Raw genomic sequence first — 24,230 nt, 5'->3', positions numbered from 1 at the left:
ACATTACTCTCGATCGACCAAAATATGAGGCGTCTAGTCAACTTCTTTAGCTGTACCCATTCGTCCTCGCTGACCTTGCTTGGCCTTGGACTATCTCTTCACCTAGCTCGGCTAATGATCCACGCCGAACAACTAACCCGGTCCAACTTCCGGACCTCGGGCTAACTCAACCGTATGATCTAAAACCTCGGCCAAACTGCCATTGACTATGCCAACTTGGTCGCGTAATCTAACGATAAGGCCCAAGTCACAACTAGCTCAGTCTGTTTTCTTGGTGCAAACTCCCCTCTCATGTTCCATAGATCTTCTGTATTGCAAAGAAATTACTTCGTATTGCTTGTCTTTTGAGCTTTTTTACTGTGAATCCATGTCCAGGTATGAAGTTACATGCGAATGCAGAAGATGATTAGAATGAATTGGTCTTCGGAGCTTCAATTTTTTTTACTAGTGCTTTAATTTTTTTTGTAGTTCTTTCTTTTTCTTGTTGTTTAAAATTAGTTGTTGTTGTTGTTGTTGTTTAGGATTTAGTTGATGTTGTTGATTATGATGAATCTGTGGTGTAGTGTGATGATAATGAATATGTGGTAATGATTTGTTGGCTCTATGTTTTTTTTTTTTTTTTTTTCATGATGATAAACATATTGCAAATGGATAAATAAATTTTTCAAAAAATCTTATTTGAATAGATAAAAAAAATTAAACAGATAAGAGAGAACGACAAGAGATTGATATATCAAAATGGCTCAGATCTGTTCAAATAGAAAAAAAAAAAAAATTGAACAGATAAAGAAAAAATTTAGATTGGCTTGGTATTTCAACAGATAGAAAAAATAAAAATAAAAAAATTGAACAAATAATAAAATTTACACAGATATTTGAGGGAAGTTTTTTTGAACAGATTGAATTTTTTTGAACAGATAGGGACAAAGTTTGAATAAATAGGATAAATTTTGAATAGATAGTCAACGAAATTCAACAGATCAATTAAAGGGTAAAATTGAAAATAAAATGGCCTTCAAAACTAATAAAAGGATTTCTCATCAAACTATTTCATAAAATGTGAACTTTTTACCAATAAAAAGTATTCATTGTATCTAATGCTTATATCCTCTTTAACTTGAACTTTTCAACAATTTTCTCAATTTTATATATTTGAATAGTATAGAAATATTCTCATTGCCTTCAATTTAAATTTGCATTGCTAAATTTGAAAATAAGTACCCAATTTTTGCAATTGTCATTCAATTTTTCGATTTTTATTCAACAATTTAAAATTTAATTATTCTGTAAATTGTAAAATTTCACTTTTTGGACAGTGAAATTTTAATGTGATAGTGAAATTTATTTTATTTATTAGTGGCAATTGGGTAAATTGTTACAATGTGAAGCCTTCGAAAGACATTTGAAATTAAAAGCTTATGTATCACATAAAGTACACTGTTTTTCCCCCCATATTTTATGTGAATTTACATAACAAATGCTATGTGTGTAAGTAAATTTACCATATTCAAAAAAAGGTTTGGCTTTCTTCTAATTCGATGAATTAGAGGGTGTTGTTAGGTCCATGGAGGCCCATCACGAGTCCCATTTCAATAATCCGAATCATTCAATGTGTAGAACTCGTCAATTACTATATTCTTATAAAAAATCACATTGATCGGATATCAATAATTGTCTGATCGGATCAAATTTCTGTCGACCGTTCATTTTTTTTTTTTATACAAAACTGATTTGATCACATACCTATCGATAAACGTATTTTTTTACAAGCATATAGTATTCAACGAATTCTACACATTGTACAATTCGGATTATCGAAACGAGACTCGTGATGGGCTCTCATGAGCTTAATAGCACCCTTCAGTTTACGGACTACAGAGAAGTTAGCCCCTTCAAAAATAAATAAACAAATAAATAATGTTTGGTCCAGTTACTTTTAAAAATGACTGGAGGGAAGACCCTTCAAACAAATAAAAATAATGATTGGCCCAATTACTTTTAAAATTGGCAAGTCTTATACAGACAATTACACACATAAAAAGGAACACTAATGCTTTAGGCCTCGAGAGCTTTAGGCGCGAATTTGTGTTCACCGGTCGACTGGCCGAATGATTACCAGGACGATCGGGTGAAACACTTGTCTACCGCGGTTGTCACCTTGTCGATTGCGACTGTCAACGTCTTTATCGGACGACCGGCTAAACAAATTCAAGACAAATTCATACCTCAATATTCAAGGCCTATAGCACAAGGTTGGGCTTACTAGGCCAATCTTTCATTGTTCTTTTAGACCCAGTTTGTAAATTATATATGAAAGAATAAAATAAAAATAAGGTTTATTACTTACATAATTTTATTATATTTATCTTTAAAAAAAATTAACAAGTATATTGTTGAAAACAAATCGCTTATTTTTTGAAGTATAAATATGATTAAATCATGTAGTTACAATTATCAATCAATGTAATCTTCTCTTTTCATAGGTAATCTATGCATGAAAGGCTAAACAAGTCCATGATTGAACCAATGTTTTGAAAATCGGACCCGTAAGCGAACCAAAAAAGGGATCGGGTGGACGGGTCATCAGTGCAACCGTCAGGTCAAAACGGTCGAACCGTGACGTCATAATTAATATTATATAATTAAAAATATAATGATAAATTATAAATAAATAAATATATATATAAATACTCAAATAAAAATAAAATTGTTGCATAGTATTTATTTATAATATTTTAATAAAGTCATAACTGATAAAAAAAAAAAAGTCACTTGTTTCAAAGAAATTAAATTTTATTAACATTCCCTCCAAACAAATTGATTGAATGCTAGATTTAATTTTGGAGAGAAATGAAATTTTCAACTCTCCCTCAAATTAATATGATTCAAATAATTTGATTGAATCCCACATAGAATTTTATAGGTTCTCTTTAAAAAATCTTTCATATAAATACCAATAAACTTTCATAATCTTCCCAAGCTTCCAATGAGACTCCTCACGAGAGGAGACTCTAGAAATAAGAGTTTTTAGTTAAAATTTTGAAATATATTTATATATATAAGAAAGAAAGAAATAAAAGAAAAAGAAGAAAAATAAAAGAAATTAGAATTTTTCCAATCGTCAAGTCGTTCCAAAATCGGTACCGGGTCACCGGTTTTCCCGGTTGAATCGACGGTTCTACCAATTTTGACAATCTATGCCGATTTTCAGCCTAGTCCGAGTTTTAGGGTTCTTCTGGATCGGAACTAGGCCCGAGCCCCGGTTCTACCGGTCTAACTGGCCGGTCCAGTCCAGGTTTTAAAACATTGATTATATACTCAACAAATCTTAAACTGTGAACGGTTCAGATCATCGAAATTGAGCTCAAAAGTGGACCTAATAGCCCAGCAAATAGAGAGTCAAGGAGAGAGAATAAGTAGAGGATCTTGATTTTATTCAGCTGACTGCAACCCTACTTTGATGGTTCAATAATATAATACTTGTAAAAAATCAAATTGACCGGATATCAAAAACTATGTGTTCGGATTATCGAACTAAAAACTATTTTTAAAAAAAATTTAATAAACAGTTTTCCGAACACATGCTTTTTGATATCCAATCAACTTGCGTTTTTTTATAAGTATGATATACTCAACAAATCTTAAAATGTGAACGGTTCGGATCATCAAAATTGGGTCCAAAAGTAAGCCTAATGACCCAACAAGTAAAGAGATGAAGAGAGAAATAAAAGAGAGGATCCTGATTCAGCTGGATAACCCAGACTAGATCATCCTGGTCTTCTAAGAAGATTGTAGAGAAGTTGCAAGGAAAACCAGGTGACATTCATTGGGTGACAAATTTTCCACTATAAAATATTTGTTAAAAATTGTGGAATCCTGTTTTTTTTTTTTTTTTTTTTTTTTTTTTTTTTTTTTGTTACAGGGAAATCCTCCCACCCTCCCGCAGGTCCAAGGCAGCGCCCCATGAGGAGATCACCAGGGTATCCTGTTGTCCGTTCCGAGTAAGAGACTATAATCTGGAAGCTTGTCCCGACCTCCCAAGGTAAGCTTCGATTAAGTCAGGACTCGCATAACGGGGGAGCATTAAACCCACACCAAGTAACTGATTAGGCATCCTTGAGGTCCAACCTCCTAACCAACAGTGCTTCGCCCAGGAGATTGGCCCAAGGGGGGAATTGAACTTGTGACCTTGTGGCTTAATCCTCCTATTACATGAAAGAGAAGTTATTGAATGTGAGAATACTTTTGGAAATTTCTTGGTAGTTCTTGCTAGCTGCATGGGATTGTTCATGATGGTGTGAGTACAATAATGGAAATAGTAGTCCCCCCCATGTGTGTATTTATCACAGGATCAAATACGGAAATTGTTTCACCGGACGATCTGCCGGAAGACATGTGATAGGCGCGGTTGACAAACTCTGACCAAGATGACAGCCGCAGTCGACAAGCTCTGGCCAATCGTCCAGCCGGACTGCCGCATGCATAGTTTCTATTTTCGAATCTGTGTTCAGTTGTTTGTGCATCTAGACTTTTTGATTGCTATTATGAATGGAGAATCTATGCATTAAACCCCCTGTTGAATAACTTGCTTCCAATAGATATTAGAAACTGATGTTGGTAATCTATCTACACCTTGGATCACTCACTGGCATGTGAAATAATGAAACAAAGGAAAACATGACTTGCCTGTTTATATGGAAATGGGGATTCGTTTTATATGAAATACTATGAAAGCGGGTTAGTTTATGCAATGTCAATGAAACAAGGCCACATTATGGTGTGTTTTTAATTGTTTAATAAGAATTAAGAACTAAATAACATCCTTAGCTGTTGTAGTTATGGAACATCATTTCACCATTAAGATGCATTATGAGATAAGACATGCCAGTGATTATATTCTAACGGTTAGTGATCAGTTTTAGATCGGAAAAAGATGTACCTTACTTGGATGGAAGATTGTGATGAGAGCTAAAGTGAGCATACAGTTAAGGCATGTACCATATGACAAGTTTTTTGAGTTTGAATTGGTTTTATCCTTCATTCCCACGCCACATACATTCAAGGGTTTCTAGAGTTGCTTAACTATGTTAAAACAGACCTTGGGAAAGAACTAAGTCAAAGTCATTGCAATAATGCATGTGTAGTTCCGAAGCTTCCAACCTTAAGCAACAGATTTTAAATTTCTCAGATGTCTCTCATTAACATCTTACATCTATTTTCTCTGGCCTATCCCTTACCGGGGCTTAGTTTTTCTACGCTTTCCAAATCTTGTAGTCTTGAAAATTTTCTCCTTATAATGCCTATATTTCAATGTAAATTGTAATTTGAACTTTTCAAGGTCGAGGGCTACTACATGCAGAAAAAGAACATAATGTCTCACAAGGAAGTGGTACCCACATCGTGTGTTCACCTTCCCTTGTAGATGTCTAATTTCCTGTTCAACTAACATTAGAAATGACATATTCTCGATGAAACTACTTGTTTGACCATTTTTCAGGCAACTTTGTGCTCAGATGCTGTGGATGATTTTATCATATACAAGGTAAAGTTAAGTACTAGGACTAGTAAAATTCAGCTCTGAGCTTCATTCATACAATGAAAAGTAAAAAAAATAGTAAAAGAAAAAACAAAAAGCCATACCTTTAATCAACTAATAGAGACACAGTCACAAAAGATAATACCCATCACCAGATAACTGAAGTTGGATGTACCTTAACCATCATTTTCTTGGTTGGGGTCAAAAACATCAATGATTCTGTTAGATGAAATGTCTAGAAGAATGATTTACATTCTTTCTTTGCAAATGGATGGCCTCATTTGGGTTCATTTTCAAATTTGGTTATAGTAAGAAACTGTCTGAATAATATATGATGTAGATATTCATTAAAGCTCTTCACAGTATGTTAGGAAAGAAGGAAGAAAGGACAGACAAGGCATGATTTGTTGCCGAGTAGGGGGTGGGAATCGTATCGTGTTGGTCGTGTTTGTGACACAATGTTTTTTGCTATTCTTTACACCATAGTGTTAATTAATTGGCACAGATGTTATATTCTCTGAGATTTATCTATGAAGCCCAAAACTACGGAGTTGGAACTATTTCCTTGCCCAATTTTCCCACTTCCCGAACAACTAGAAGAGTCATATTCAGTTTTGGCAAGTTAAGACTGTTAAAGATTGCCTTGAAGACTCTCCTCTCCTCCCCATTTTCTGTGAATGCTGATCATAACATTAGTAATACAAGCAATCCTCCAGAACTCAATAAATTAATGAAGCCAAGGAAAATAGTGAATATATAAAAGAATGAAATAAATGAACATTATAAATATAGGAACTTGAAATGTTCTATGCCTAGATATTATGAAGGAATTGAATGAATCCCTAATCATCTGTTATTTTTCATCATTAACATGAGCCCTATTGCATAGATTCAAGATACAAATTCAGAAGTTGATATGCTTATCATCATCACACAACAAGAAAATCAGATAAAGCTTCCTTCATAAGAGCAGTGTTGGCTGACCATACCAAGGAGTGGAGAGTCTTTCAATGGTTGGGTTGTTTTATGATCCTCTGCAGAACCACAGTCCTTGCCCTACGAATGTCTCGGCTACACATATCAGCTTGAACCCCCAAATCCTCCACACTCTTCATAAACACCCCTAGTTTCTTCTTTATCTCCTCTATCCCAACCATCACCGCCTCTTCTTTAATGGCGAAATCAGCAACATTCAAGAGCGATTCAATCTCAATCTCCAACCGATCAATGAGCACCCGAATGTTATCCAAGTCCTTAATGACAACACAAGTACCCACTTGCATTGAGCTAAGTACTTCCTTCTGTCCTTTCACAGCATTTTCGTAGTTCTTCCAAAGAGAATCAATCCACTTTCCCATCGATCCCAGTGGAATTGAACTTGCAGCGGCTAAAGCAGCAGCGACAGGCGGGGCAGCCATGGCTGCTGCCACGACTGAGCAAATCAACACCGTGGCAAATGTAGCTACGAAGATTATACTTGAAACCTTCCTCCAAGCATGAATGTACTTTAGCTTCTTGTCAAGCTTTTTCTTTCTCATTTGCAATTTGTCAAGCATTTGTAATTGCTGCCTATAAACAGCTTGGAAAATTTGAATGAACTCATCGGTGAAAGGGTCACCAGCATTCTTGAAATTCTTCAACTCCTCCAAAGTCCTCTCATATTTGTTCCCCTCAACTTTATCATGCTCTTCGTCGAACAGTTGGAGGGCAACGAGGATGAGCAATTGGCTATCACGAGCACGCTTGAGGCATTTTTCCAATGCAGTGCAGAAATCGAGAGTTTGCAAGCTGTTCTCAAAGTACTCCTCAACAAGCTCAAACAATTCTTGATTCTTCCATATGTCTTTCTTGCACTCCAAGATCACTTTCACTACCTCCTGGTTCATCTCCAAGAGGCATTCGGTTACTTCTTTTAGCGAATCGAATGAGAGGGCACGAACCTCAACACCGTTTGCGAGGGTGTTGATGACTTGGTTCGTGCGTGCTTGGAGGCTTGTGTCGAAGGACTGTAAGTCCTCATCAAGCCTGCATGCGGCCTCATATGAATTGAGCTCAGTTGTGTATTGGAGATTGTTAAAGAAATTGAGTGTTGGTGGTGGCGGTGGCCTTGTTGCTGCTGTTGAAGTTTCAGGTGGCTTGGTTGTGCTCATGTGGTTCCCCATGGTTTCAATTCAGATCTATACAAATCAGAAAACCAAACCAATTTCAATATACACAATCTATATCCTCGTAAAATCCCCTGAATTTAGACCTTGTGAACCCAAAAAACAATAATCTTCTATTAAAAGTTCTTAATTTCAATTCTATCACTTAATGTTGTTTCCTAATGAACAAGATAAGCAGAACCCAAATATAATTCCTCAAAAATGAAAATAAATACTGATTCTTGCTAACATATAGATAAAAATAAACAAACACAAATGTCCAGGAAAATCAGTAGAATCTACTCAAGCTCTTGAAACTAATCAATATCAATAATACCCAGAAACAGAAAGAAAATCAGTAGAATCCATTCAATCTCTTAAATCTAATCAATATCAACAATACCCAGAATCAGAAAGAAAATCACTAGAATATACTCAAGCTCTTGAATCTAAACAATATCAATAATACCCATAAACAGAAAGAAAATGAGTAGAATCTATTCAAGCTCTTGAAACTAATCAACATCAAATAATACCCAGAAACAGAAAGATCAGTACCTCACATAGATTTCTTCACAAATCAGCTGTAAAAAGGGACTGAAATTTCAAGCCTTTGAAGGTTATCAGAACAAACAATTACCAAATTGTGCGAGTTGGGTTTTGTTTAGAAACAGGAAAGTGATGTAAATAAAGTGGATAAGCGAGAAAGAAAAAGATAGAAATAGAGAGAGAGAGAGAGAGAGAGAGAGATGAGGATGAAGAAGCTTAAAGAGAATTAAAACCGTTAAGGACCAAGGAATGTGGTGGGTTGAAGAGAGAGATTGATGAGATTGAGAATGAGAATGACTTGCACGCATGAGAAAAATGAAGATTGGAGATGGAAAACGCGGGAAGCAATGACTTTGGTAATGTTTTCTCTCTCTAGAAACTGTGCTACATACATATCTATGAATCCCAACTGTGAAAGTTTAGATAACGCGCAAAGCAATTGTAGCCATGGAAATTTGAGAGGAACCGTGAGAAACTTGAGCTGAAAGACTGGGAAGTAACAGAGAGAAGAGAGAGAAAGAGACAAAGGTCTTTCATGAGCTAGAATTTAGGGAAGGTAGGGGTTAAAGCTGACATGTTCATTAAAGGTAAAAGCTGACATGTTCAGTAATTGACCAAACTACCCATCTCATTATTTAGAGGAAAAAAAAAATTAAAAAGAAAAAATTAAAAACAAACAAAACAAAGGCCACATACATATATATATATATATATATATATATATATATTTAATTTTAACAAAGGCCATATTTAAAAAAAAAAAAAAAAAAGTCTGAAACCAATACATTACACATATTTGATAGAGTTTTATAAGCTGCGAGAGGACCCTCCTTGAGTTCCTGCTTGCAACGGTTCAGATGAGCCGTTGGTCATCCAACGACTTAGATTAATAAAAAAAAAAAAAAAAAGAAATGTTTTCGAGTTCTCGCCCAAACAAAAAAGCAACACAACTCAGCGATTCACTCTTACTCTCACTCTCACACAACACTCTCACTCTCACACAGCAGTCTCCTCCGTCGAACCCATCCTCATTCTCACTGGCGAACCCATCCTCACCGACGGTGAACTCCATCCTCACCGACAGCGAACCCATCCTCACACTTCGTGAACTCCACCGCGACGACCACCATCGGTTGAGCAAAGATCTCTTCAACACAAACCAGGTTGGTCTTCGAACAAAGATCTTTTGTCCTCTGTTTTCAATTTTGTTTGAGCAAAATTCCATTGCTCAAGAAGAGCTAACAGTTTCAAACATAGTGAACCCTGTGTAGAATTCCATCTTTTGTCCTCTGTCTTCATGAACCAGGTTGTGGATATATTGAACCCTGTGTAGAATTTAATGTTCTCCAAGATCATATCTGAACCCTCATGTTTTGTTAATTACAAATTAGATCATATCTGAACCCTCATGGAGACATTCTCATTAATCTACCCAAAAAAAAAAAAAAATTCCAAAATTGACAGCCTGATTCCTAGAGAGAGAATTTTATATATGAAGACTGGTCCCATAATATTTGATAATTTTCCCTTGTATGGTATGCATTAGAATATTTGAGGTACAGTGAGTGAATATAAAGATTCTTTAGAATGAAAGTTAGGTTTGATTTCCAACATTACAGTGATTGAATATAAAGATTCTTTAGGATTGAATATAAAGATTATTTGAGGTACAATGAAAGTTAGGTCTGATTTCCAACATTACAGCCTATTTAGACTATATTGTCACTGATTGTAAACAGTGGTGGAAAAATAGATTTTAATATATATGACAGAGTTCCAACATGTACATGTAGAAGTGGAATTTTTTAAAATTGAACTTAGTCTCTCTATGTTTTTATGTATGGTTTTTTTTTTTTTCAAACTGAAATTATGTTTTTTTTGTATGGGTTTTCAGTTACATTTTGATATCGATATGGAACCTGAGAATGATTGTAATTGGAAGCCAAAACAGGGAATGACATTTGATTCTGAATAATGTGCGTATGATTTTTATAATACATATGGAGGAAGAATGAGGTTTAGCATAAGAAGGGATTATTGCAAGAAGGACAAGTTCACTAATCAACTTATTTGTAGACTTTTGGTTTGCAACAAGGAGGGATTTCGAAAGGTTGACAAGCGAGACCTATTGTCAAAAAACCCTAGAGCTGAAACTAAGACTGGTTGTGAGGCTCAACTTTATATTAAATTAGATGAGGGTACTGGAAAATTTGTTGTTACTGATTTCAGAGAAAAATACAACCATGATCTTGTATCACCCAAGTGTGCCCACATGTTGCCATCACAAAGAAAGATATCGACTACCCAAGCTATTCAGTTAGATTTGGCGGCACAATCTGGTCTTCGTTTAGGTCAGTCTTTTGAACTCATGGGTAGGGAAGTTGGTGGAAGGCAATGTCTTGGGTTTACGAAATTAGATTCTAAAAATTATTTAAGAACCAAAAGACAACAAAGTTTAGCATATGGAGAAGTAGGCAATGTGTTGCAATACTTTAAAGAAAAATCTTTGCAGAATCCTTTATTCTTTTATGCTTTTCAATTAGATAACGAGGAGCAAATAACTAATATGTTTTGGGCCGATGCACAAATGATCATGGATTATACCCAATTTGGTGATGTTGTCACATTTGATACGACTTACAAGTTAAACAAAGAACATAGACCCTTCGCATCTTTTGTGGGATTCAACCATCATAGGGAAGCAGTTATATTTGGTGCAACATTGTTGTATGATGAGACCGCCGAATCGTTTGTATGGTTGTTTGAAAATTTTCTAGAGGCTATGTCAATAAAGGCACCAAAAACTTTGTTCATCGATCAAGATGCTGTAATGGCTAAAGCCATACCCATCGTTATGCCTGACACAAGTCACCGATTGTGTACTTGGCATTTGATGCAAAATGCATTAAAACATGTTAACTGTTTGTTCCAAGATAAGGAGGTGAAGGGTGTACTAAATAAATTCTTCTTTCACATTGAAGATGCAAATCAATGAAAGTTAGAGTGGGCGGAAATGCTTGATAAATATGATGCGCATGAAAACCATTGGTTGAAATTGACTTTTGCGGTGAAAGAAAAATGGAGCTGGCCTTATGTTAGATCAACATGGGCTGCGGGAATGAGTACTACGCAACTTAGTGAATTTTTTAATGCTTTTTTTAAGGATTACATTCGTTCTGATTTTAACTTAAATGAATTCGTCATGCATTTCGAAAGGGTACTTTACGAGAAGCGATACAAGGAGTTAAAAGTAGGATATGCTTTATGCCAAAGGTTGCCAAAGGTGAAAGCAACAATAAGAATGTTAATTAAAATGGGTAATGTCTACATAAAAAAATATCTTTGAGGAATTCCAAAATGAGTACTTTCAATTCATTGAATCGGACATAGAAGCAATTGAATATGGGGAGGCTAGTACCATTTACACAGTTGTTGATGTTAGTAACAAATATGCAAGGAAAGTGAAGATGGAGAGAGATGGCTCTTTGGGTTGTAATTGTACAAAGTTTAAAAGGGAAGGAATCTTGTGTTGTCTCTCATTGAAGGTTATTAGAGACATATTGAAGATGAAAGACGTTCCTTCACAATACATTCTGAAGAGGTGGACCAAACAAGCAAGAGCCGAAACTGTGAAGGACATTAAGGGGAATGACATTAAAGTAGATGTGAAATTCCAACAAGCATTGCGGTATAAGACATTTATGACAATATTTAGAGCACTGGCAAGTAGAGCTGCTGAAACTGAAGAAACCTTTGATTTTTGTATTGCACAGCTTGCTACATTAGGTGTAAATGTTGAAGGCAAGTTAAGTGCTCATTTTGGTGTTGGAAATGAAGTAGGTAATAATGATGACACCCAAAGCTTTGAAGTGGATTGCGAAGATGTGAATCATGTTGTTCAACCAAAAGGATTGAAGAAAAATGTGGCAACTAGTAACGGTAAAAGGAGAGTCAAAGGTGGATTCGAAGCGCGTTGGTAGCGAACTCAAAAAAAAAAAAATCCCGTGCTAACAGCTTGGCTTTGTCACAATCTATTGCAAGTTCAACAGTTGCACCTTCTCCATTATCTGTTGGAGGAGATATATATGTTGGTCAACATGTTTCTCCTCTTCAACCTCTTCCTCCCCTTCATCCTCTTCCTCCATCTTTGCCCATGAGTGGTAATTATATTCCTCCGCCATTAATGTATCCCACGTTTCATGTAAGTCTTACTTGATAAATTGTATTTTTTGTGTGGATATAATATGTGACTCAAACCATGACGGAAACCATAATAGCGAAGCGTAATATATGACATTGTTGTAGGTGAACAATTTGCGGGAGACGTATGTGGTGCCAAATTATTTGCCAACTTCAATGCCTCAACGGCATTCTGCTCAACCAACATTCCAGTCTCTACTACAAGGTTCATGTGGATATGACATTGGGTTTCGATATTCTCAAGAATCAACTACTCCAATGTGTAGTCAGGTTCGTCCTTCATGTATTTTTAATTTATAGTTGTTGAAAATTCTAGGTTTTTAGTTAATGAAAATTCTGTGATATCATGTATTTACTTGCTAAAAATTCTGTCTTTTTTGTTAGGTTATGGACAAGCAAAAACATAAGCAAACTGATGCTAAAATTGGGCTGGAAAGTGAAGTCATGGCCTCTGAAATTGTGAAGCAAACTGCTGCTAGAAAGTGATGTGGAGGAATGTGTGTTGAAATGTTAAATTTTATGGACCAATGTATCAATTTTGATGGACCAATGTTTTAATTATATGTTGGTTGATGTTCATTTAACTTGTATTGGTTGATGTTGGTTGATGTTCATTTATGTCTGCTGCTATGGTTCTGCAATGATCTTCATTATTTCTGCAATGGTTATGGTTCTGCAATGGTTATGAGTTGATATTTTCTTGTGTTACTATGGGTATGAAGAAATGGTCAACAAATGCTATGCAAACAGGTATACTGGTTATGTACTGAACACATGTATGTTGGTTCTGTATGTGAAGCAAACTGGATTGTATGTATGCTGGTTTTGATTTGTATTGAAACTAGATGTACATTTGAAACTAGATGTACATTTGATCTGTATTGAACACTTGATCTGTATGTGTTTGAATGGATTGTATGTATTGAAGCTCTAAAATCATGTCATGCAGAACCAGCAATGATCTTGGCCAAGTATGGTTCTGCAATGGTTATGCAGAGGTATTCATTGCTTCTGGTATGCTGGACACATGGTTTTGTAGAAATGTGTGAGGTGTGAAGTGTGAAGGAAAAAAAAAGAACAAAAGGAAAAGGATGTGAATTCATTCTGATGGTATGGTGTACACCAGTTTTGCACACCAACATTATGTACACCAGCATACCAGTTTGATCATTCTGTACACCAGCATACAAGCATACCAGTTTTGCACACCAGCATTATGTACACCAGCATACCAGTTTGATCATTCTGTACACCAGCATACTAGCATACCAGTTTTGCACACCAGCATTCTGTACACCAGCATACCAATTTCATCTGTCTGTACACCACCATACTAGCATACCAGTTTTGATCCTTAGGAATGATCATTCTGTACACCATCAACAAAGTTATTTTGATCATTCTGCTGGTATGCATTCATAAAAACATTAAATCCATTCTGTACACCAACAACAAAGTTAAATCCATTCATAGTTAAACATTAAATCCATTATATACACCAGCAACAAAGTTCCATCATTCATTCAAAAATTCCATCATTCATTACATAACAGATAAGATGTTTCCCCAAATCCATTCCATAACAGCTAATAGATAACAAGTTGAAGTACGTAAAGCCCAAAATGATACAAACTTCCATTCAGTTTCCCAAAAGTACAATAAAGTCGAAAAGTTACATCATAAAATACAAAATGATACAAAATACAATGAAGTACACCATATTTTTGATATTATTTTCCATCCTTTGCAGCCTTCGACCATAGTCGTTTTCCATGTAATGAAGCCTTATCCTTACATCGTTCAAGTCTTCTATTGTTATACCAGCAGAAGCTGTACTGTTGGAACGAATTCTAAACGTAACGTCTTCATCATCTTCATCCACGAACTTGAAGTAATTGCAATGGTGAGTGGGAGTGTTACTCTGCAATGCATGCGAATACATTAGTTCAATAAGACAAATATTAATGTGACTAATAAAGGAATAAAATAGCTAGAATTACCAACTTACATGTTTCGATGGGCAAACAAAGAACAAACACCCTTCATTTCCATTCTCATTCGTTCTTACAATATGTATGGCAGCGGTTCTTCCACAATTACATATCCTCGGTAGTAATCTTATGCTGCTAATGTTAGAAGAAGAAGCCATTTTTTAAATCTGCATACATGAGGAGAGGGACAGAGTGTGAAGGCTAATGGAAGTTGTTCTAATGGAAGTTGGTGCTAATGGACAGAGTGTGAAGGCTAATGGAAGTTGGTGCTAATGGACAGAGTGTGTGGCATTCACTAAAAAAACTGATGCATTTGACAAACTACTTAAAAAGTTATTTTTGTGCCTACTTTCTGTTTTTTTTAAAAAACTGAGCATGTGTGTCATAGCTGGAGGAATCTTCCTTCCAATTTGATCCACCAACATCCTTTCTCATATGTGCATCTTGCATTTTATCATGTCGTTTACAATATCTGGTATTAGCTGCACGAAACTAATTTCGATTTTCATGTTCTGATTTGTGATTGTAAGTTGTTTACAATTTAGCCAAGGTTGCTGCAGTGAATTAAAGTTGTATAGGTTGGGTAATGTCTCTCTCCAGTTCAGCTTCCAATCAGCCTTAAATATTCAAATTGGTCTATAAATTAGCCATAAATTAGCCCTAAATCAGCCTTATTAGACATGGTCTATAAATCAGCCTTAAATATTCAAGGCTGATTTATAGAATTCATAGCTTAGAAAAAATTCATCAGTCATACATGAACAAAGCACACAGTGTAATAATTCATCAGACATACATGAAAAAATTCATCATCAGTCATAGATGTAACTTGAAATTACAGTCATAGATGAACAAACCATTTTGAAATCATCAGTCATAGATGAACAAAGCATAGTCTCAAAGCTATGAAATTACAAGATGACCATTTATCAGCATTCTCTTAAACAATCATCAGTCATAGATGAACAATGCAGAGAGTCTGAAAATGCTTAAAAAAAATCATTAACAAATCATCCTCAAATTGAAAAAAATTTCAGACGTTAAAAGCCCTAAATTTTTAGCTGTTGAATAGAAATTGAAAGCCCTAATTTTCAAATTCTAAAAGCCCTAATTTTTCAAAACCCAAATCCCTAATTTTGAAATTCCAAATTTTTGTAAAAGCCCTAATCCCTACTTCTGAAATTCCTAATTTTTCTAAAAGCCCTAATCCCCAATTTTTCAAAACCCAAATCCCTAATTTTTTTAAAAGCCCTAATTTTGAAACTCTAAAATCCCTAATTCTGAAAGCCCTAACTTGTCCATATCAATTCCAAACCCAAATCTCAATCTCAATCTCAGACGTTGGAAGACAAAAGATCTTTGTTCGAAAACCAACCTGGTTCGTGTTGAAGAGATCTTTGCTCAACCGATGGTGGTCGTCGCAGTGGAGTTCACAAAGCGTAGAGGCTGGAGTGGTGGAGTTCGCCGTCGGTGAGGATGGGTTCGCCGGTGAGGATGATGATGGGTTCGACGGAGGAGAGTGCTGTGTGAGAGTGAGAGTGAATCTCTGAGCTGTGTTGTTGTTTTGTTTGGACGGGAATTCGAAAACATTTCATTTTTGAATTTTTTTTTTTTTTTTTCATCTGAGCCGTTGGATGACCAACGGCTCATCTGAACCATTGCAAGCAGGAGCTCAAGGAGGATCCTCAAGGAGAGGATCTAAACTCAAAGCTGACACATTCATTAAAGATAAATGCTGACATGTTCAGTAATTGACCAAACTACCCATCTCATTATTTAGAGGGAAAAAAAAAAAAAAAAACTAAAAACAAACAAAACAAAGGCCACACACACACACACACATATATATATATATATATATATTAATTTTAACAAAGGCCATATTTTTTATAAAAAAAAAGCCTTAAACCAATACATTAGACATATTTGATAGAGTTTTATAAGCTGCTTATTTTATTTTTTAGTTTAATTTAAATTAAAATATTGTGTTTGGTGCAGTTTAAGTTAACCAACTTATAACTTAAATCAAGTTATTTCTCAGCTTATTTCAAAAGTTGGTTAGGGGGTGCTTAAATTTTTGACTTAAGCGCACAGCTGGTGTGGGAGACTAAATTACTTAAATGCCCTCGTCAATACCCAAATATTAATATTAATTAATATTAATATTAATTAAAAAAATAAAAAATTGTATATTTCTGACGAAAAAAATCAATATTAATTGAAAAATAAATATTAATTGGTATTAATTATTAATAAATTCATATTGTATGTTTTTATATTAATTAAAAAATAAAAAAAATGTATATTTCTGAAGAAAAAGAAAAAAAATCAATATTAATTGGTATTAATTATTAATAAATTAATATTGTATACTTTTGTGATGAATTAATTATTAATTGATACTAATTGATTATTAATATTAATTTATACAAATTAATAATTTTAGTATTAATTGAGACTAATTAAGCCATTAATTGATACTAATTAATAATTTTAGTATTAATTGATACTAATTAAGCAATTAATTGATACTAATTAATTTATAATGGAAAATAATTGTGACAATAATACTTCCATTACATTTTTAGCAAATGTATCAATTTTATATTAATTAATACTAATTATATTAACTTTTATTAATGAAATATTTTTTTTAAATTAAAACTGAAAAAAAATGACAAAATAATCATTTTTATATCATATAAGGGTAGAAAGGACAATTATACAGTAAAAAGTTATTTTACAGCTTATTAACCAAATACCACTCTGTTGCTTAAATCCATAATCCCCAGCTGCACCAAACAGGTTAACAGCTTATGCTCACAGCTATAAGTCATAATCTGTTAAGCCATAATTTATAATCACTTTTCCACATCTCTACCAAATGGGGTCATATTCGTTCAAAATTTTTTGGGTGGCATTTGTGTGGTGAAAAATAAATTTATATAGTATGAAATTCATATTTATAATAATTAAGATGATAATTTTAAGTAGTTAAATTTAAATTTGTAGTATTACTATTTTAAAAAATAATATATATGAGTGTTTGCGGTTTTCTTATTTGGTGATTTTTTTTTTACTTATTTTTGTCTTTAGTGATTTAATTTTTTATTTTTTTTAACTTTAAGTTTCTAAATTTAGTTCGGCAATACGAGCTAGAAAATTTTTAAAAAATAAAAAAAAGCCAAAAATAGTAGTTTTTTTGGCCTTTTTATTTCTAATAAATTTTTAAAAAATACTTTTTAGATTCGTCTTCACAATACAGACCCGAAAAATAATAAATAAATAAAATTGACATAATCTTTTTAAAAAAATTCACCAAAGACAATAAAATTATAAAAAAAAAGGTGACTTATTTAGCTCACTCCAACAACCACTTCGGTATGAGACGCATAAAGTAGACATTGATTGGTAAAATAAAACTACACATTGAAAATTATTTATTAAAAAATAGTGTATTTAGGTATGAGTTCTATCATAAATGTTGATTTAGATCCTACTTTTTGAGTAAATTTTTATGTGTGTTGTTTTTCTATTGAACCGAAAATATAAAAGAAAAAATAACTATGCATTTAGATTGGAAAGCGTAGTGTGTTTATTGTGGGTCTATATTGGGTCCATCAGCAAAATAAATGTAATAAATTTTGACAATTTTTTTCCCCTCAAAGTTTTGAAATGCTAAAAACATAGAAAGCATAAGAATGGGTATATATGAACACTAAAAAGTGTTTTGTAATTTTTGGATTTTTATGGCGAAGAATGAAAATTTACAAACAAAGAAAAATGCTTCCATAATCAGCAAGGAATAAGTTTATTTGATAGGAAAATTATTTTTCACTCTTGAAATTAGGAAAATGCTTCTAAACTAGAGTTTTGTCAATCACACCGTACCTTCACCATGACTACCACTACCGTTGACATTACCACCACAATTATCATTGTTACTATCACCGCAACGTGTCACTATCACCATCCCATCAACACCGTGCATTAGATTCAAGGATATAACTAGACATAAAAAATAAAAAATAAAAAATATTAAATTAAATTTGAAAAAAGTATGCAAACATAATTTTTTGAAAATATATATTTTCCTTTAATTTTTTGGTGAAAAAATATTTGCCACTGATAACTTAAGATTATTGATTGTCCAATTAATGCATTCATATGATTATTGTCGTGATGGATATTCTTATGACATCACCCTCTTGAGTTCATGCATTCATTCAAAAGTGTCTAATAAACACACGCACATATACTTAGTGTATACACGTGTCTAAAAATATGATATAAATAATATTAAAATTAAAATATAATTGTAATCTCAATCCTATTTAAATTTACTTTTTAATTTGATAAAATCACAAATTCATTATAAAATTTTGAAATTCTCACAAAATTTATCACGAAAACTCGCTTTTAATTATATAATATATAGCTAGATAGATAGATGTACTTGACATACATACAATTTCCACAGGCATACATACAACATTGTTTTTGCTTATATAATTATATGAAAATTGTATGTATGTCCATAATGTCTTAGTGTATTACGGATATTTATACATTGTAAAGAAATATGTGTAAAATATATTGAACAAAAAGGAGAAAATAAAAAAATAAACAAATAGAGAGAAAAATAAAAAACAGGAGAAAATAAAATAATAAAAAGAAAAGAAAGAGGAAGGTGAGATCATGGAATCATGGAATGATGGGTGAGAACAAGAAAAAGTAAGAGAGAGAGAAACGGGAAAGTAGAAAATGTACATGTAGGATATTTTTTAGGAAAATATTTCTCAGCAATTGTTTTATAATTTAAACAGATCTTAGTCATCCAAATGTCCTAATAGGACAAAAATATGTTGAAGATTCAAAAACTATCTTGCTTTATTAAAAGATGTTGAAGATTCATATAAGGTCTAAATTTATGAAATTTATCAGGTATTCAATATATTTAAAAATAATAATTAATTGTTCTAATTCATTTAATTTATGGATTATAAAATTTATTAATCTAATCTCCACTACACATAATAAAATCTGACTTCTAATTCTGGGATCGTAGACTTTTCCCTACAATATATGAATAAAAATAAGTGAACAAAAAGGAGAAGGAAAAAAAACAAATAGAGAGAGAAATAAAGATGGGAAAAAATAAAAAGAAAGCAAAGATCATGGAAGGATGTGTGAAAAAATGAAAAAGTAAGAGAGAGAAGCGGGAAAATAGAAAATGTACATGTAGGATATTTTTTGAAAAATATATCTCAATTGTTGTTTTATAATTTGCATAGATCTAAACCGTCCAAATGTTCTAGTAGGACAAATGTGTGTAGGCAAATTCAAAAATCATCCTGCTTTATTATATAGATGTTGAAGATTCATATGAGATCTAAATTTATGAAATCTATCAGGTATTCAATGTATTTAAAAATAATAATTAATTGTTCAAATTCATTTAATTGTGAACTATAAAATACACATAGTAAAATCTGTCTCCTAATTTTGGGATCACAACTTTTCCACAAAATATAAATAAAATTAAGTGGGAAAAAAAGAGAATAAAAAAAAAATAGAGAGAAAAATAAAAATGGGAGAAAAAAAATAAAGAGAGAAGAATGTGGGATCATGAGATCATAAAAAGATGGGTGAGAAAAGAAAAAAGTAAGAAAGAGAAGTGGGAAAATATAAAATATACATGTAGGATTTTTTTAGAAAATATATCTCAGCCATTGTTTTATAATTTGAATAGATCTGAGCCGTCCAAATGTCCTAGTAGGACAAATGTGTATAGGACAGATTCAAAAACCATCATGTTTTATTATATAGATGTTGAATATTCATATAAGATCTAAATTTATGAAATCTATCAGGTATTCAATATATTTAAAAATAATAATTAATTGTTCTAATTCATTTAATTTGTGGATTATAAAATTCATTAATTTAATCTCTACTATACACAGTAAAATCTGGCTCCTAATTCAGGGATCGTAGACTTTTCCCTATAATATGAATAAAAATAAGTGAACAAAAATGAGAAAATAAAAAAATAAACAAATAGAGAGAGAAATAAAAATAGGAAAAAATAAAAAGAAAATAGAGAGGAAGGTGGCATCATCAGATCATGGAAAGATGGTGAGAAAAGGAAAAAGTAAGAGAAAGAAGCGGGAAAATAAAAAATGTACATGTATGATATTTTTTTGAAAATATATCTCAGCCGTTGTTTTATAATTTGAATAGGTCTAAGCCGTTCAAATGTCCTAGTAGGACAAATATGTATAGGACAAATTCAAAAATCATCCTGCTTTGTTATATAGATGTCGAAGATTTATATGATGTCTAAATTTATGAAATCTATCAGGTATTCAATGTATTTAAAAATAATAATTAATTGTTCAAATTCATTTAATTTGGAACTGTAAATTTCATTAATTTAATCTCCACTACACATAGTAAAATCTGGCTCCTAATTTTAGGATCACAGATTTTTCCATATAATATGAATAAAATTAAGTGAACAAAAAAGAGAAAATAATAAAAAAAACAAATAGAGAGAAAAATAAAAATGGGAGAAAATAAAAAAATATAAAAATAAAGAGAGAGGAAGGTGAGATCATGAGATCATAGAAGGATGGATAAGAAAAGGAAAAAGTAAGAGAGAGAAGCGAGAAAATAGAAAATGTACATGTATGATATTTTTTGAAAAATATATCTCAAGTGTTGTTTATAATTTGAATAGATCTGAGCCGACCAAATGTCTTAGTAGGACAAATATGTGTAGGACAAATTCAAAAACCATCATGCTTTATTATATAATGTTGAAGATTCATATAAGGTCTAAATTTATGAAGTCTACTAGGTATTCAATATATTTAAAAATAATAATTAATTGTTCAAATTCATTTAATTTGTGGACTATAAAATCCATTAATTTAATCTCCACTACACACAGTAAAATCTGGCTCCTAATTCTGGGATCATAGACTTTTCCCTATAATATGAATAAAAATAAGGCCTTATTTGGCATGATCTAAAAAAGCAAAAAAGTGACTATCCTATTTAAGTCACATCATCTTATTTAAGTCACATCACTTCAAACCCAACTCATACTCAACCCATATTTCATAAAAAAAATCAAAAAGTGCACTTAAGTGAACAAAAATGAGAAAATAAAAAAAAATAAACAAATTGAAAGAAAAATAAAAATTAGAGAAAATAAAAAGAAAGTAGAGAGGAAGGTAACATCATCAGATCATGGAAGGATGGGGTGTAGGATATTTTTTGAAAAACATATCTCAGTCTTTGTTTTCTAATTTGAATAGATGTAAGCCGTCCAAATGTCCTAGTAAGACAAATGTGTGTAGGCAAATTCAAAAACCATCATACTTTATTATATAGATGTTGAAGATTTACATGAGGTTTAAATTTGTGAAATCTATCAGGTATTCAATGTATTTAAAAATAATAATTAATTGTTCAAATTTATTTAATTTGTGAACTATAAAATTCATTAATTTAATCTCCACTATATATAGTAAAATCTGACTCCTAATTTTGGGATCACAAATTTTTTCATATAATATGAATAAAAATAAGTGAACAAAAAAGAGAAAATAAAAAAAAAACAAATAGAGAGAAAATAAAAAAATAAAGAGAGAAATGTGGGATTATGGGATTATAGAAGGATGGGTGAGAAAAGGAAAAAGTAAGAGAGAGAAGCGAGAAAATAGAAAATGTACATGTAGGATATTTTTTGAAAAATATATACCAACCGTTATTTTATAATTTGAATAGATCTGAACCGTCTAAATATCTTAATAGGATAAATGTGTATAAGATAAATTCAAAAATCACCCTACTTTATTATATAGATATATATTATTATTATTTTATGTGCATACTAGGGATATTGCCTCAAAATAGCAAAAAAGTTCACGTGATTGCAAAAGTAAAAAATGATGGGAAGTACCTGAATTGAATGAGGTTGGTCTTGAATGAATATTTGGGTCAGTTTTGACAATTAGAAAAAAAAAAGAAAAAAAAGAAAAAGAAAAAGAAGAAGTGAATTTGTTGATTTTTTTATTTTTCATATATTTTTCAAAAAAAAAAAAAAAAAAAATCAAAAAGTTGACTTCCTTGCTACATCTCGAAATAGGCCAAGAGAGAGTTAGCCCTTCTCCTAATTAATACATTTGCACATCTATGTTAATTTGAATCAATTTTTATATGCGCATAAGACATATGTCATGTGATATTTTTTATTATTATAATTGACTTTACCGGTAGATCTACTATATTTATATTGGTATTTGAAAAATAATAAGAATATAATAATTAATGAAAGATACTGTCACATGATATTTTATTGACATATAAAAATATTTTAAAAAATAAAAACTTGTCAGCAAGTAAGTTAATGAATTTTATCCATTAAAGTTGACTTTTAAAACTAGCAAACAAATACAACAAAAAGGGCTCGTTTGGGATGTGAGTTTGGTTTGTAGGTTGGTTTTTTTGACTGTTTTAGTTAGGGATTAAAAAATTCATTTGGGTTAGGTTTTTATTTTTTATTTTTTTGACTTTTGTGAGAAAAAATAAAATAATTATAATTTGAATGTGATAATTTATCTTATTAATTTTTTAATACATATTATATTTTTTGTGACTATTTTAACTTATAACTTCAAAAATTAACATGTCAAACGTGAGCTAAATAAAAGTAGATATCAGCCCTAAAAAGGACTCATAAAATTTATGTCTTTTATTTTTAAATAAAAAAATTCCTGTTTCAAGCTAGCTGTGTACTAAAACTAAAGGGATTCAGTTAGTCCAATGGAATAAATAAATTTCGGTATTAAACAAACAAAAAGTGTTAAAAGTGAAATTTAATTTTTTATATTAAGTATTTTTTAATATGGAAAGTAATAAATGTTCCAACAATATAGCTAAAATGGATGCAATTTTTATTTTTTTGAAATGATAAAAGTGGCAAACGTACCGTCAACCGCCTGCACCTCTCTCAACCTTTTATCTCTTCTCTCATTTCGATTTCTCTCTCCCTCTTTTTGGAGGCTACCCTCTATAATTGTTAGATTGATCTTCATAATTAGCATTTGACTAAGGGCTAGTTTAGAAATAAATTATTTTAATAATTTTTAAATTTTTTATAAAAAAATATATAAAATAATAAAGCGAATAATTGAAAATTTATAATAATTTTTTAATTTTTTGACTAAAATATGTAGTTGTCAAACGAGACCTAAAGGCTAATTGTGAAACTTGGCTACAAGTCGAATTTTGATTTTTAATCTATTTTAGATTATACTATTTTTTTTATATATCTTTTAAAAAAATTTAAAATCAATTTTTAGTCAAATCCTCAAAACAATCCTAACTTAACACACAAACATTTGAGTGCAAAATTGCAATAAAGTTTGTTTCGACTTAATGACTAACATTAATAGGTATTTTTACTCACTCATTAGAGATGTTTATGAGATTCATTTTTATCAAACGTGACATTCAAGTCTTGCCGTTACAAATATAACTTATTTTTCCTTATATATTGACTTAAAGCTCAATTAAAATGAGAAAGTCGATTACAAATGACACATGTAAATAGAATTCTTAAAATAAGGTTCATGACCACGAATGGAATACCGCATTGACGTTGTGGTTGACCGATAATAAAAATTTAAAATGTTTACATAATTCAAAAAGTAAAGAATATAAATACTAACAGACAAATACATAATCACATGATATACCAAATATACGTTATATAATAATTTATATTGTGAACATAGT

The 24,230-nt window shown here is 31.8% G+C and overlaps 2 protein-coding genes across 2 annotated transcripts; one reads left to right on the top strand and one right to left on the bottom strand.

The window, feature by feature from the left end:
• Positions 1 to 6,263: 6,263 nt before the first annotated feature.
• LOC114293768 (UPF0496 protein At4g34320) lies at positions 6,264 to 8,863 on the bottom strand. The gene is made up of 2 exons (XM_028237886.2): positions 8,239 to 8,863; positions 6,264 to 7,713 (listed from the first exon to the last, which is right to left on the bottom strand). Exon 2 carries the CDS (start codon positions 7,696 to 7,698, stop codon positions 6,544 to 6,546), a length of 1,155 nt encoding a protein of 384 aa, XP_028093687.2. The 5' UTR covers positions 7,699 to 7,713; positions 8,239 to 8,863; the 3' UTR covers positions 6,264 to 6,543.
• Positions 8,864 to 10,240: 1,377 nt separating this feature from the next.
• On the top strand, positions 10,241 to 12,915 carry LOC114269845 (uncharacterized). Its single transcript, XM_082907608.1, has 5 exons — positions 10,241 to 11,096; positions 11,620 to 12,168; positions 12,279 to 12,430; positions 12,535 to 12,699; positions 12,814 to 12,915. Exons 1-5 carry the CDS (start codon positions 10,241 to 10,243, stop codon positions 12,913 to 12,915), a joined length of 1,824 nt encoding a protein of 607 aa, XP_082763734.1.
• Positions 12,916 to 24,230: the final 11,315 nt, after the last annotated feature.

Source organism: Camellia sinensis, chromosome 2 (assembly GCF_055761805.1).
Source record: "Camellia sinensis isolate YWXY chromosome 2, ASM5576180v1, whole genome shotgun sequence".
NCBI lineage: Eukaryota > Viridiplantae > Streptophyta > Magnoliopsida > Ericales > Theaceae > Camellia > Camellia sinensis.
The sequence above is the reverse complement of the archived record's forward strand: the minus strand, read 5'-3'. Positions and strand labels throughout refer to the sequence as shown.

What these genes read in the sequence shown, in the direction of transcription:
- LOC114293768 (XM_028237886.2), bottom strand. Translation starts at nt 7,698, where the DNA reads ATGGGGAACCACATGAGCACAACCAAGCCACCTGAAACTTCAACAGCA.
- LOC114269845 (XM_082907608.1), top strand. Translation starts at nt 10,241, where the DNA reads ATGAGGTTTAGCATAAGAAGGGATTATTGCAAGAAGGACAAGTTCACT. An exon ending in CATCGTTATGCCTGACACAA is followed by an intron (nt 11,097 to 11,619) that starts GTCACCGATTGT and finishes AATCGGACATAG; the next exon opens with AAGCAATTGAATATGGGGAG. An exon ending in CTACTCCAATGTGTAGTCAG is followed by an intron (nt 12,700 to 12,813) that starts GTTCGTCCTTCA and finishes CTTTTTTGTTAG; the next exon opens with GTTATGGACAAGCAAAAACA.